Source organism: Archocentrus centrarchus, unplaced genomic scaffold, assembly GCF_007364275.1.
Source record: "Archocentrus centrarchus isolate MPI-CPG fArcCen1 unplaced genomic scaffold, fArcCen1 scaffold_79_ctg1, whole genome shotgun sequence".
NCBI lineage: Eukaryota > Metazoa > Chordata > Actinopteri > Cichliformes > Cichlidae > Archocentrus > Archocentrus centrarchus.
The window spans coordinates 344,855-360,416 of NW_022060290.1; the positions used below are offsets into that span (position 1 = coordinate 344,855).

Here is a 15,562-nt window from a genome sequence, read left to right on the forward strand (position 1 = left end):
TGATTGTTGCCATGACTTGTGAGTTGTGGCTTTGTTTCCTGTAATAAAAAAATATGTAGATCCACTACGGGAGTCCCCAATAGACAACTAAGCTTTCATTGTGTGTGTCTAAATGTGTCTCAAAAAAGTAAAGAACTTTGTGTTTGGGAAATTATTTGTTTCTTAGGAAAGTCCATTTGTTTATCCCTAATTGCAGGGGCCATTCTGGGATCAAACCTTTAGGGGGGCCCAGCCCCCGGTCATGTCATGCATACACTTCACAGTAACTGATATTAATGGAATGTGCTACTTCCAGATTTTCACATTTGCAAACCTCAATTCAATTGCCTACACATCGGCGGCCGGCACTGTTACCAACTATTGTGCGACTTTTGCTTATATCGGTAAATATACTGTTGCACAGGATTTATGAAGGCGTATATATAAAATGAAGAAATGACTTGTTCTTACATCGTTAATAAAGAATGTATTGTAGCGTCTGTTAAGACGTTGAAGAAGATGGCGAGAGATTGCCAGCAAAAGTTGCTCTGTTATTAACAATTAAATGGTTGCTGTTTGCCGCAACCAAAACAAAAACAACAAAACGGGACTCCCTCTGACTCTCTCTCCCTTCGTGCGCACACATATGTTCAAGGACCACCAACACGGTTGGAAATCACAAAACATCTGCACAGAACCATCAAACTTTAACAGAATCGCTACAATATGAAAGTCACTTTGCCAAAAACTGACTGCAGCTTCTACCATGTGACAGAAATTTTCCTTATGACTCAAAATGAATTGATATCATTCATAAGAGATGATGTTTGAGATATGTTTGACAGATTATAGGCCCGCAAGTCATTTACAACAATATAAATACCAGCAATAATTTTTTGGGCAAATACTGGAAATCACTTTTTGGCACAAGACCGGCTATTCAGATGACAAATCGCTCTGCTGCCACTCTTTACAGTGTGGCGGCGTGTACATTTTGCGTGTATGCAGTGCAGCACACAGATTCACATTAAAATTCAAATCAGTTTATTGCATTCTATAAATTCTAATATTTAGGTATATCTGTTAATTACAGGGTGTACCCTGCATCTCGCCCTATGACAGTGCGTCTCACATAGTGGGGCGCGCCCCCTTTTTGGGGGGGTAAAGACCCTACAATAATACAAGTAATTACAATACCAAAGAACCAGGTGAAATTAAATGTCATGAGTAAATATCAACATTTTCTTTGTACGCTTTTTTGGGGTGTCTGAAAAAGAGTACGCTTTGTACGCTCTGGAAAATGTGTATTTGTGAGTCATCCCTAAAATAATAAAGTACATGAGCTCCTTGGCTGGCAAATTCCAGCAGACTAATGGATTTGAAAGCTAAAATTAGCTATTTAGAAAGCAAATATACGTAAGCAGACACTTTAAATCCCAGCAATGCCTTCACATTTTCAACAGTTTGCACTTTTTCTATATTTTAGGTGTGAATTAAATCAGCACCACTAAAAAAGTGTCTAAACACCAAATGGTTCCACATTTGTTTGGAAAATGGAAAATTTTATGTGAAGCAACAGAGGATGCTGGTTGCGCCCACATAAACAACCTTGTTTGGTATTGTTTATTAGATTGGATGACTGAAGTCTGAAGAAGACACATTGGCAATTTAACAAGTTATTCATTTAACAAACAGGGGGCCAGGCACCACCACCTCATGCTGGTCACCAGCTTGGTGTCACACTGGGATGGCTTCCCATTCTTCAGTCAGCAATCATCCAATAAGAATCAATAGCAGAGTAAGATGTTTGGTATTGACGTAGAAGATTTGGCAAGTTTTTCATGGATGCAGCCCACATACTCTGCTGCTCAACCCACCAATGCATTTCCCTTACCCATGTGGCTCCATTTAAGGGGAAATAAACGGGCTTTATAAGACTTATTGCCAATAAGTATTGTTACACCAAAGAAATAACTGAACACAAATTTCCTTACTTTTTGTGTGAAGTTTGTTGTACAGGGAATACTGAGTCTATTCTATCTGAATAGAGTACAGCACATGTAAAATGTTCTGATGCATTTAAAAAGCAAATTTGAAGCATGTTGAATTCATTTTATTCAAAGCAATTCCAGAACTGAGCAGTAATTAATGAACATAATATGATAGAACCGACGACAAAACAAAGCCATTATGCTCTTCATTCCCACTAAGGAGGTTTTTTTTATTTCCATGCTTTAACCCATCTCTTATTTTCTCACAGTATAATGCACTGGTGGAAGAAAACAAAAAGGATGTTGAGGTTGTTAAGATGTCAGTAACAGATGGTGATGAACCCCAGTCTGCAGCCTGGAATGCTGTGTTCAAGATCATCAGTGGTGATCCTGAAGGACTTTTCACAGTCAAAACAGGACCTAACAAACAGGAAGGAATCATTTCTACTGCCAAGGTGGGAAGAAAAACAGGAATTCATTGATGCTGAACATCTCCCAATATTATCAGTGGATATTTGCTGTTTTTGATGGAGGCATTTTCTGTGATTAGTTACAATTTAAGAAAAATCTGTCATCACTCTCATGGTCACCCCCACAGGAGCTGGACTTTGAGAGGAGCAGAATCAGAATCAGAATCAGAATCAGAATCTTTATTGTCATTGTACACAGAAGTTGCACAACGAAATTCAAAATGCATTCCTTTTAGGTGCCTCAGACAATAAATAATAAAATAATAAAAATATGAGTGATAAAAATGATTACTAAAATACAGTGCACAATAGTAAATTAAGATGAATCTAGCCCCAATACACACACCAACGCACGCACACAGTCAGCACTACCACCCCACATCACTGTCCAAACCACACAGAGTTCAGTTCAATGATAGCCCTGGCATAAAAGCTGTTCCTCAGTCTGTTTGTTCTGGCCTTCATTGTCCTGAAACGTCTGCCTGATGGCAGTAGCTGAAACAAGGAGTGTCCAGGGTGTGAGGGGTCCTGGAGGATGTTCTGTGCCCTCCTCTGGCAGCGGGCATTGAACAGTTCCTGGAGGGAGGGCAGGGGACAGCCTATGATCTTTTGAGCCGTGTTGATGATTCGCTGGAGCAAGCACAGTCTGTTGGTTACAGTGGAGAATGAGGTTCCTTTTGCTGTTCCAGTCACCACTTCCACGGCCACAGTGGTGGTGAGCGTGAAGGACGTGAATGAAGCTCCAGTCTTTGATCCAAAGGAGAAGCTTGTGGTGAAACCAGAGGACCTTGCTGAGAACCAAGATGTGGTGCAGTACACCGCTTCAGACCCTGATACTGCACGCAAGCAGACAGTCTCGTAAGTCACACTGGGAGAAAATGCCTCGTTACTTTGAACAACATTCTCACTGCTGGAGAAAATGTACAACTGACCTCAAAAGTGCTGCAAATATTCAGTTTCTCTCTAAAAATTATCAGTCAAAATGTATTAATAAGCTGATTGAAAGTCTTGAAAATTCTAAGACAAATAAAGTGATAACTATCATACCACAATGCTGCCCAGAAACTGCCATGCAAGCAGAAACCCTAAATAATTAATAATCACAGATTAAAGTTAAAGTAGTAATACCCTTGTGGCAATCATGATTTATGAGAGGTGGGGTCAAAAGGTCAATGCGCATACATGAGCGTCCTCGTGCGCGTGCGATCATTGATTTATGATTATTGGGGTGCAGATGTGTGAGTAGGGGGCTTACCCTAACAATTGATCCCACAGTCTCTCCCCCTAGCTATCATTACAAGAGACTTCATCAATGGGAGTCAATAACCCACCACACAGTTTGGTGCTGGTGAATCTTGCACCACATTGCTTAAATAAAAACTCATTGTTAAAAAAAAAAGTGAATGTCCAAGTTCATCAAAGGGTCATTCTCCACAGTACAGAAATACAAATGCTGAATAAAAGGTAATATCAGACTCCAGCTGTCTGTCATAAAAAACAGGCACTGGCTGTTGAAATCCTCTTTTTTCCCACAGAACACCATATCATCAGCACGCCGGGTGACCCATGGGGCTTCCACATCAAAGGATAAAAATATCTATTAGCAGATTCATCCAGAACCCTAGCTTTTTATCTTCACACACCAACGGTTTTACTAAAATTCGATGCACTGGTTAAATAAATAAATAATATACCGATATCCACTACAATACCCATCAGCCATACAGCAACGTGTCGCTTTTACAACGTCACAACCCAGCGACAGCGAGGTGTCTTTTGTTTATACAGCTGACTGCGGTGTTTTGTGTTTTTCACATTTCAGCGCTAGTTTCTTAAATCGTATTGTGGTTATTTTTAACTTGATTTAACAATCAGGATATAATGATAATACACATGGCCGGACGCTGCACTTTTTCCAGAGTCGTAAAAAGAAAAAAAGGACTGGCGGGGTGGGTTTCAAAACAAATGGCGCATACAGCCATTAAAAAGGGTCGTGGTTTTATAAAAGAGGCATGGCAAAGACCGTCCCATTCACTAGCACTCGTTGTGGAGACAATCGCTGCGTCTTTCCTCGTTTTCCAGACTCCGGCGCAACGCTACTCTCTCTGTCTTTTAAATGGATTCAGGTAAACATATTCTTTTTTACACAAAATTATGCGATCCAAGCTGTATTCTGTATACCATCTCATTTCTTTTTAAAAATACACAGTTTGATTTTAGACAATCGCGGTCAGAATCGTCCCATCAGGAGAAGCGTGCGTGATGAAAGAGGTGAGTGGTTTCAATGCCATAATATATATATGTGTGTATATATATATATATATATATATATATATATATATATATATATATATATATATATATATATATATATATATATATATATTTTTTTTTTTTTTTAAGATAGTGTTTATTTGTCACATGCACAGTTATACACAGTACAATGCACAGTGAAATGTATTTTGTACCTGCAACCATATATACACGCACATATAAATAAGAAGAATAAAAATAAAAATAGGTAATTCACACCATACACTATACTCTATATACTATACACTATACACACTTTTATAAATTATAATATTTACATTGTGCAATAATGGTCCAGTTAGGGCTCAGAGTTGAGCAGACGGATGGCTTGTGGGTAAAAACTCTTCTTCAACCTTTCAGTCTTAGCCCTCAGGCAGCGGTAACGCCGGCCTGATGGGAGCAGGGAGAAGAGAGAGTGTCCGGGTGGCTGGGCTGTTTTAGGATCTTCATGGCCCTCAGCCTGCACTGCTTGGTGTAAATGTCCTGCAGGTTGGGGAGGGTGGTTCTGATGGTCCGTTCAGCTGAACGAACCACCCTTTTTAGGGCCATGAAGTCCTGCTTGGTGCAGTTTCCCATCCAGGTGGTGATGCTCCCACGCACGATGCTCTCGATGGTGCAGGTATAAAGGTTCCTGAGCACCTTGAGTGGGAGCTTGAAGTCTCTCAGCCGCCTGAGGAGGTAGAGACGCTGTCTGGCCTTCTTCACAGTGATGTTTATGTGATGAGTCCAGGACAGGTCCTGTGAGATGGTCACTCCCAGGTATTTGAAAGTGTCCACTCTTTCCACCTCAGCACCACTGATGACAAGTGGATGGTAGTCCCTCTGCTGCTTCCTGCTGAAGTCCACAATCAGTTCCTTCGTTTTGCTGACGTTGAGCAGGAGGTGGTTCTCCTGGCACCAGTTCTCCAGGCGGGAGACCTCTCTCCTGTAGGCTGTCTCCTCATTGTGAGAGATTAGTCCCACAACAGCAGTGTCGTCAGCAAACTTGATGATGACGTTGGACTCTGACGTGGCCTCGCAGTCATGGGTGTACAGTGAGTACAGCAGAGGGCTGAGCACACAGCCTTGGGGGGATCCAGTGTTGAGGGTGAGGGAGGATGAGGTGAGGTGACCCACTCGTACCACCTGTGGTCTGCTGGTCAGGAAGCTGTGAACCCACCTGCACAGGGAGGGGCCCAGGCCCAGGTCCAGCAGCTTAGAGACCAGCCTGGAGGGAACTATGGTGTTGAATGCTGAGCTGTAATCTACAAACAGCACTCTCACATAGTTCCCCTTACCAGTGTCTATGTGCGAAAGGGTCTTGTGGAGGAGGAAGGATATGGCGTCATCTGTGGATCTGTCTGGCCGGTATGCGAACTGTAGTGGGTCGAGGGTGGTGGGCAGTGAGGAGGTGATGAATGTCTTGATGAGTCTCTCAAAGCATTTCATCACCACAGAGGTGAGCGCTATGGGCCTGAAGTCATTGGGGCTGCTGGGGTGTGGTTTCTTTGGGACAGGGACTATGATGGACTTTTTGAAGCAGGTGGGAATCACACACAGTTCAGTGAGAGGTTGAATATCAGTGTAAACACAGGTGCCAGCTGGTCAGCGCAGGTCTTAAGGACACGTCCACTAATACCGTCTGGTCCAGCCGCTTTCCTGGTGTTTACACGTCTAAACGCCCTCCTCACGTCGCGCTCCGTCACAGTGAGTGTCTCCGCCCCTCCGGCCGGGAGCGCAGCGGGCTGTCGGCTTCCCGACTCAAAGCGCACAAAGAAGATGTTGAGTTCATCAGCCAGAGAAGCGTCGGCACTCACCGGGTGTGTGTGGTGCTTTGTAGTCCGTGATGGTGCGTGGTCCCTGCCACAGTCCCCTGGAGTCAGACTGTTGTAGTTGCTGTTCCAGTCTGCGGCCGTAGCGATGTTTAGCCTCTTTCACCGCTCTGCGGACGTTGTATGATGCAACCTTGTAGTCCTCCATGTTCCCAGAGGCGAGGCCGGAGTTGTAGGCAACGGTGCGGGACCTCAGAGCGTCGCGGACAGATTTATCCTCCCACGGCTTCTGGTTGGGAAAGGTCCTGATGGTCCTCCTAAGTGAAGTGTCATCAACAACTTTCCCAATAAATCCCACAACAGTTTCCGTATACTCCTCGATGTCTCCACCCGCGCTGCTGTGAAAGGTGTCCCAGTCGGTTGAATCCAACGCACCCTGCAGAGCGGTTCGATCAGCCCACCGTGTCACTTCTCTCACAGCAGGGGGTTCCTGCCTGAGCCGTTGTTTGTATTTCGGCATGAGAAGGACAGAGGTGTGGTCAGACTTCCCAAAAGGCGGAAGAGGCTTTGCTTTGTAGCCCTCTTTGAATGGAGAGTAGCAGTGGTCTAGGGTCCTCTCTCCTCTGGTGGGGCAGTCGATGTGTTGAATAAACTCCGGTATTACCTTTTTTAAGTTTTATACATATATATATATATATATATATATATATATATATATATATATATATATATATATATATATATATATATATATATATATATATTAGGGGTGGGACTCGATTAAAAAAATTAATCGAATTAATTACAGGCTTTGTAATTTGAAATTAATCGCATTTTAATGGCATTTCAATACTTGACATGAGAAATATTAATTTAAGTTTAGTTGATGAATAAATCAATATACATAAGCTTAAACTTCAAAATTTTGTTTATTTTCCCACCAGTCTACTACACAGACCAATGAAGGGTGGAAGTGCTCCTGTGATAAGCAAACTCCTGAAATTAAAGTTAAGCATCATAACTGGATAGTTTTATTCAACATTAATGTCTCACTTGTTATAGTTGGAAATTAATCATTCTCTCAGCTGTATTCCTTGATGTTGAAATGTGTTATGCTTGTTTTAACAACTTATTTTGAATTAAAGACTTAAAATTAAACCACAAAAAGGAGAAAAAGTTCGTTCTCCGTTTAACCAGCTGTTTTTACACAGCTGTGCTTCACACTCACGGTTGCTAGGCGACATGAGCTACGCAGAGGTGACGGCAGCTGATATGAAGGCTAGCCGCTCACTTCCGGCCTTAGTGGTGTTCGTGGGCTGCGAAAGACGTGGGCCGGGTCCTTCGCAGGATGCGGCCCCTAATTTGGACATTGTGCGTCGATATAATCTGTATGCCGGGAACTCGTGCACTGAGAAACGTTCCACGGTGCAAAGTGCGATTAAAATGCGTTAAAATTTTTAACGCATTTTTTTTCCCATAATTAATTAATCGAAATTAACGCGTTAAAGTCCCACCCCTAATATATATATATATATATATATATATATATTCTGACCGCGATTGTCTAAAATCAAACTGTGTATTTTTTAAAAAAGAAATGAGATGGTATACAGAATACAGCTTGGATCGCATAATTTTGTGTAAAAAAGAATATGTTTACCTGAATCCATTTAAAAGACAGAGAGAGTAGCGTTGCGCCGGAGTCTGGAAAACGAGGAAAGACGCAGCGATTGTCTCCACAACGAGTGCTAGTGAATGGGACGGTCTTTGCCATGCCTCTTTTATAAAACCACGACCCTTTTTAATGGCTGTATGCGCCATTTGTTTTGAAACCCACCCCGCCAGTCTTTTTTTTCTTTTTACGACTCTGGAAAAAGTGCAGCGTCCGGTCATGTGTATTATCATTATATCCTGATTGTTAAATCAAGTTAAAAATAACCACAATACGATTTAAGAAACTAGCGCTGAAATGTGAAAAACACAAAACACCGCAGTCAGCTGTATAAACAAAAGACACCTCGCTGTCGCTGGGTTGTGACGTTGTAAAAGCGACACGTTGCTGTATGGCTGATGGGTATTGTAGTGGATATCGGTATATTATTTATTTATTTAACCAGTGCATCGAATTTTAGTAAAACCGTTGGTGTGTGAAGATAAAAAGCTAGGGTTCCGGATGAATCTGCTAATAGATATTTTTATCCTTTGATGTGGAAGCCCCATGGGTCACCCGGCGCGCTGATGATATGGTGTTCTGTGGGAAAAAAGAGGATTTCAACAGCCAGTGCCTGTTTTTTATGACAGACAGCTGGAGTCTGATATTACCTTTTATTCAGCATTTGTATTTCTGTACTGTGGAGAATGACCCTTTGATGAACTTGGACATTCACTTTTTTTTTTAACAATGAGTTTTTATTTAAGCAATGTGGTGCAAGATTCACCAGCACCAAACTGTGTGGTGGGTTATTGACTCACATTGATGAAGTCTCTTGTAATGATAGCTAGGGGGAGAGACTGTGGGATCAATTGTTAGGGTAAGCCCCCTACTCACACATCTGCACCCCAATAATCATAAATCAATGATCGCACGCGCACGAGGACGCTCATGTATGCGCATTGACCTTTTGACCCCACCTGTCATAAATCATGATTGCCACAAGGGTAATACTACTAGTCAAGTCTTGTTTCTATCTGACCAACATTGCAAAAATAGAGATTTATTGTTCACATGTGTGGCAAACCCCTCCGTGAATCGCCACCTCATCGTGGTGGAGGGGTTTGTGCGTCCCAGTGACCTCAGGAGCTATGGAAGGAGCTACAGTTGTTAGATGTGCGAGTGTACCTGCAGGAAATAGTGAAGTGGAAGCCGTGGTTCGCCACAGTTCCAGGGCACTTGTCTCGCCCTGGGAGGTCCTGGCTGGGGAAAGGGACCTCAGTGTCATCGCTTGCCATGCTCTCCTCCTCTGCAGCCGCTGCTTCGCTCGCCAGTCTCGCCACAGCAGCCGTGCCGTACAACAGCCGCACAGCCGCCACCCGAACCTCTGGGGATTAGGCTCGGAGGCTTCATGCTATCACCGGACTCTCCATCTCCTGCTGTGTCACTTGCCTGCTCCACTCCCCTTTCACAACCTGCTGTGGGGCGGGGAGGCAGAGCTCTCGGCGCTGTAAAAACAAAACAGAGCCGGCAAGCCACGACCTAACACTAGCGTCAGCCACGGACAATAAAACAATGGACTCTCCTCTTCTGCAGCTTCCTGCTATGTCCTGCTCCACTGACACTCCGCCTGATGTGAGTAAAACTGTTGCCATGGCCATCCACTCCAAGACTGAGATGTCAAAGACTGTAGCCAATAAAACAGCCGTTTATGCTAGGACTGTGCTTTCTGTGACCATTAATTCCTCAGAGCAGTGCTTCTCAAATAGTGGGCGCTGTGCGCTATGGGGGGGGGCACATCTGACCATGCTTTTTTTTTTTCTAGAAGTGTAATTGCACATCCACTACAGTAGGTGGCAGTGGCACTCTCATTGTCAGAGTGTGTGCAGTAATAGCTCTATGGTGTACTTTTTTTTGCCTACACACAGCGCAGAGCAGGCGCCGCTGTGACTATTTATAGTCTCGGCAGAGAGTGGGGAAGGGGCGCAAAAGGTTTTCTTCTTCCTAGGGGGGCATAAAAAATAACTGAGAAGCACTGCCTCAGAGGAAGTCAAGCATGACATCAACAAGTATGTGATGGAGCTTTGTCTCCAGTGGTTTTGGCAACCCTGTGAGAAGCAGGGGGATGCCACAGCACACAGGCTTCATGAACTGTTGCTTATATACCCCTGGCTTATGGCCCACCTTAACCAAGAACAATGTCAAGGAAATAACTTGTTCGGCTGCACTCAGTTTTCCTTCCGAGATCATAAAATGACTGTCTGATACACTGGCCACAGAAAAGACTGTGTTTTATAACTGTGGACACTTTTTACTAACTGTGTGCCTTGTCCCTGGTTTACCCGCTTATGCACCCGTTCTGTTCCGTCGGGTGGGGGCGGCCAAAGACCAACTTGCTCCTTCACCTATTTCTGTTCCTCGAGTTGGAGCACCTAAGCCACAGCCTTCTGCACCTCAACACGCTCGCCAGTTGCCGCAGCACCCCAGCCACCTTCATCAGCTACAGCACCTTCTGAGCAGCCACTGTCACCCTCATTAGCTGTAGCAGTCTCCAAGCCTCGGTTAGCTGTAGCAGCTTTCCCACAGTCTCAGCCTCCGTCAGCTGCAGCAGCTTCCCAGCCACTGTCACCGTCTTCCTCACCACCACCAGACACATCCAGGCAGCTCCCAAAGCAGCCCCAGCTGTCCAGGAAGCCAGTTGTGTGCCCTGCACCGGATCCCCTGCCTGCATATCCGGGCCCTTGCCCAGAAGGGCCTGTTCAGCCCGAGGGTCCCGCTCAGTCCAAGTGTCCGGCTCAGTCCAAGCCACGTCTAGAGCCCAAGGGTCCGGCTCAGAACGAGCCTCCTGTCTGAACTCGCAGCTGGGATCGTGGTTGGCGTCCTGTCCTGTCTCGCCACTGCCGCTGGGAGTGTGGTCAGCCTCTCTGTGCAATCTGGTTCGCTGCTGCCACTGGCACTGCAGTTGGCCCCCCGATCAGCCTCGCTCCCCTGAGGCTACCCGGTCCTTGGGTCTGGCCCCTTGGCTTGGATGCTCCCCCGACTCGCTTCTACTCTGCTGTCTGGCCCCTTGGCCTGGGTGGCCCCCCGTCTTGTTTGTACTCTGCTGTCTGGCCCCTTGGCCTGGGTGGCCCCCCAACTCGTTTGTACTCTGCTGTCTGGCCCGTTGGCCTGGGTGGTGTCCTGAACCTTTGGACTGCTTTGGCCTCTGCCTAGGCAGCAGTTTTGTTGGATGGCGTTTTTTGTTTTGTTCCTGTCCTGGCCCCTGAACTGTTTTGCCTAATTCTGACACCCAGTTTTGGGCTGTTTTCTGGCCTTGTGCCATTGCCTTTTGTTTTGTCTGTGTTTTTGTTCTGTTCCTGGGCTTGTTTCCTATGTTGCTCCTTCCTTGGTTTTGTCTTAGTTTCTGGTTTTGTCTTGTCAAGCCTGACTGTACCTTGTTAGATGTTTTATTTTGACGGTCTTGTGATCCCTGTACTTTGTGTTTAGTTTTACTTTCCCTGTGTTGTTAGTTTCATTTGATCCACGTCTATGATCCCGCTGTTGTGTGTCACTTTGCTGGTTTGTTTTCTTGTATTTACAGTGGCTTGCAAAAGTATTCATACCCCTTGAACTCCTCCGTGAATTGCCACCTTATTGTGGTGGAGGGGTTTGTGTGCCCCAGTGATCCCAGGAGCTATGTTGTCCGGGGGCTTGTCCCCCTGGTAGGGTCTCCTATGGCAAACTGGTCCTGGGTGAGGGTCCAGACAAAGAGCGGTTCAGAAGACCCCTATGATTGAAACAGCAAGGGAACAGTTTACCCTGCCCGGAATACGGTTACCGGGGCCCCACCCTGGAGCCAGGACTGGGGAGGGAGCTCGAGGGAGAGCGTCTGGTGGCCGGGCATTAGCCCGTGGTGCTCGGTCGGGCGCAGCCCTTACAGGTTACATGGGCCCGCCCTCCTGTAGGCCCACCACCCGCAGGAGGCGTTGTAGGGGTCGGTGCAGTGTGTGTCGGGCGGTGGCCGAGGGCGGAGGCCCTTGCGGACCGATCCCCGGCTATCGAAACTGGCTATTGGGACATGGAATGTCACCTCTCTGGTGGGGAAGGAGCCTGAGCTAGTGCGGGAGGTTGAGAGATACCAGCTAGATATAGTTGGGCTCACCTCAATGCATGGCCTGGGCTCTGGAACCAGTCTTCTGGAGAAGGGCTGGACTCTGTTCCAGTTTGGAGTTGCCCTTGGTGAGAGGCGGCGAGCTGGGGTGGGTATTCTTTTATCCCCCGGCTTGCTGCCTGTACGTTGGAATTTACACCGGTGGATGAGAGGGTAGTTTTCCTGCACCTTCAGGCTGGGGAATGGGTCCTGACTGGTGTTTGCGCTTATGCGCCGAATGACAGTCCAGAGTACCCACCGTTTTTGGAGTTGCTGGGCGGGGTGCTGGAGAGTGCTCCATCTGGGGACTCCATAGTCTTGCTGGGAGACTTCAACGCTCACATGGGCAATGACAGTGAGACCTGGAGGGGCGTGATTGGGAGGAACGGCCTGCCTGATCTGAATCCGAATGGTGTTTTGTTATTGGACTTCTGTGCAAACCACAGTTTGTCCATAACAAATACCATGTTCGAACATAAGGATGTCCATAAGTGCACATGGCACCAGGACACCCTAGGTCGCAGGTTGATGATCGATTTTGTAATTGTATCATCAGATCTGCGGCCGTATGTTCTGGACACTCAGGTGAAGAGAGGAGCTGAGCTGTCAACTGATCACCACCTGGTGGTGAGTTGGATCAGGTGGCGGGGGAAGATGCTGGACAGACTTGGCACACCTTAACGTATTGTGAGGGTGTGCTGGCAACGCCTGGCAGAAGCCCCAGTCCAGGAGATCTTCAACTCCCACCTCCGGCAGAACTTCGACAGCATTCCAAGGGAGGCTGAGGACATTGAGTCCGAATGGACCATGTTCCACACCTCCATTGTTGAGGCTGCTGCTCAGAGCTGTGGCTGCAAGGTGGTTGGTGCCTGTCGTGGTCGTAACCCCCGAACCAGATGGTGGTCACCGGAGGTGAAGGGAGCCATCAAGTTGAAGAAAGAGTCCTATCGGGCTTGGTTAGCCTGTGGGACTCCGGAGGCAGCTGATGGGTATCGGCAGGCCAAGCGGAATGCAGCTCGGGCAGTGGCCGAAGCAAAAACTCGGGTGTGGGAGGAGTTCGGTGAGGCTATGGAAAAAGACTGTTGGACGCTATCGAACTAATTCTGGCAAACTGTCAGGCGACTCAGGAGGGGGAAGCGGTGCTCCACTCACACTGTTTATAGTGCGGGTGGGGTGCTGCCGACTTCAACTGAGGCTATAGTGGGACGGTGGAAGGAATACTTCGAGGACCTCCTGAATCCCACTGACACGCCTTCTGTAGTGGAAGCAGAGTCTGGGGACGAGGGAGATGACTTGACCATCACTGGGGGTGAGGTCACTGAGGCAGTTAAACAACTCCTTGGTGGCAGGGCCCCTGGGGTGGACGAGATTCGCCCTGAGTTCCTGAAGGCTCTGGATGTTGTAGGGCTGTCTTGGTTGACACACCTCTGCAACATCGCGTGGAGATCTGGGGCAGTACCATTGGATTGGCAGACCGGGGTGTTGGTCCCCATCTTTAAGAAGGGAGACCGGAGGGTGTGCTCCAACTTTTGGGGGATCACACTCCTCAGCCTCCCCGGTAAGGTCTATGCCAGGGTGCTGGAAAGGAGGGTCCGTCTGTTAGTTGAACCTCGGATCCAGGAGGAACAATGCGGTTTTTGTCCTGGTCGCGGAAAGCTGGACCAGCTCTTTATCCTCTCAAGGATATTCGAGTGTGCGTGGGAGTTTGCCCAACCAGACTACATGTGCTTTGTGGACTTGGAGAAGGCATTCGACCGTGTCCCTCGGGGTATCCTTTGGGAGGTCCTACGGTAGTAGGGTTGTCTGGCCCGTTGTTGCGGGTTATTCAGTGAGAGCTTGGTCCGTATAGCCAGTAATAAGTCGGATTCGTTTCCTGTGGGTGTTGGACTCCTTCAGGGCTGCCTTTTGTCACCGATTCTGTTCATAATTTTTACGGACAGAATTTCTAGGCATAGCCAGGTGGCGGAAGGCTTCTTCCTTGGTGGCCTCAGAGTCTCATCTCTGATTTTTGCAGATGATGCGGTCCTGTTGGCTTCATCAGGGGGTGGCCTCCAGCTCGCAGTGGAACGGTTCGCAGCCGAGTGTGAAGCGGCCGGCATGAGAATCAGCACCTCTAAGTTTTCTTTCCACTTCACAATTGTAACCACTTTGTGTTGGTCTTTCACATTAAATTCCAGTGAAATATATTTATGTTTGTGGTTGTAATGTGACAAAGTATGGAAAGGTTCAAGGGGTATGAATACTTTTGCAAGCCAGTGTATAATCCAGAAGAGTTACACTTATATATCATGCCATTTCCTTCCAGCAATGGGTTTGCAGAAAGCACATAAAGAGCGTACACAACAAAAACATAATCCAGATGTTTTATCGAGCAGCTGCTAAAAGAATTTCTTCCGTTCGAATATCAGCCACCATGTTGTGAGCATAAATTATTATGTTTTTAATGCAACAGGAAGTGACATCACCTTGCTGGGACTGTAGTTTTTTTCTTGAAGGCCTTTCATAGCTCCACTGGTGCTGTATAGTAATGTTTGACTATGGATTTCTGAATAGAAGTGGGGCTGCAACTTGAGTAATTGAGTATTCTATCGATTACTCCATCAGTTAATCAGATAAGAAATAATTTTTCATATTGACAATTCTGCATATTTTAACTTCCGTACTGCAGATGTTTCTCTGTGTGAAACAAACAGGGTGGATGGAGCAGCTACAAAGTTCTCTGTTCTTCATGTTGCTGATCAGGTGGTTCATGAAGGACCTCAGCTGGGTCCCAGTAAAGGTTTTAAGGTTGTTACAGGAACAAGCGCTGCTGCTTTGGAAGCTAGAAAAATGTCTTCTTTCCCTCCACCTGTGCTCACCATCTCAGTACAGCTCCACCTCTTTGCGCTTGCTGCGTATGTGCCGACAGACTGTAAAACAGCTGCTGCTTTTTTTGTTGAAAATTTGGGGGCTGCATGAGCTTAATGCTGTAATGCTTTTAATTCACAAGCATCCTTCAAATTACGTTTCTACTGCAGCTCTATTTTTAGTCACTAATCAGGAATTAAAGCATAAAAAATATTTTGTTGGAGCCCCTCTGTACTGAAGGGGGGTGGAGAGGGGGGGCCTTCCGCCACTGAACAATCGTTAGTGCTAATGGCAAGCCCCCGCTAGCAAACTGTGGTTATAGGGATGGTTCTGGTGGCTACAGCTGACATAAAGAAAATAAAATAACAGCTGACATTCTCTGCACAGCCAGTACAGCACACACGCGCACACGCATGCACGCACTTTCACAG

General features: G+C 46.4%; 1 protein-coding gene across 1 annotated transcript in view; it reads left to right on the plus strand.

Moving 5' to 3' along the window:
* Positions 1 to 15,562, plus strand: part of LOC115777820 (cadherin-1-like) — a 53,114-nt gene that overhangs the window by 25,387 nt on the left and 12,165 nt on the right. Inside the window, exons 11-13 of the mRNA XM_030725819.1 lie at positions 2,240 to 2,425; positions 2,569 to 2,589; positions 3,075 to 3,298. Coding sequence (XP_030581679.1) covers positions 2,240 to 2,425; positions 2,569 to 2,589; positions 3,075 to 3,298 — 431 coding nt within the window. The remainder of the gene's footprint in view (positions 1 to 2,239; positions 2,426 to 2,568; positions 2,590 to 3,074; positions 3,299 to 15,562) is intronic.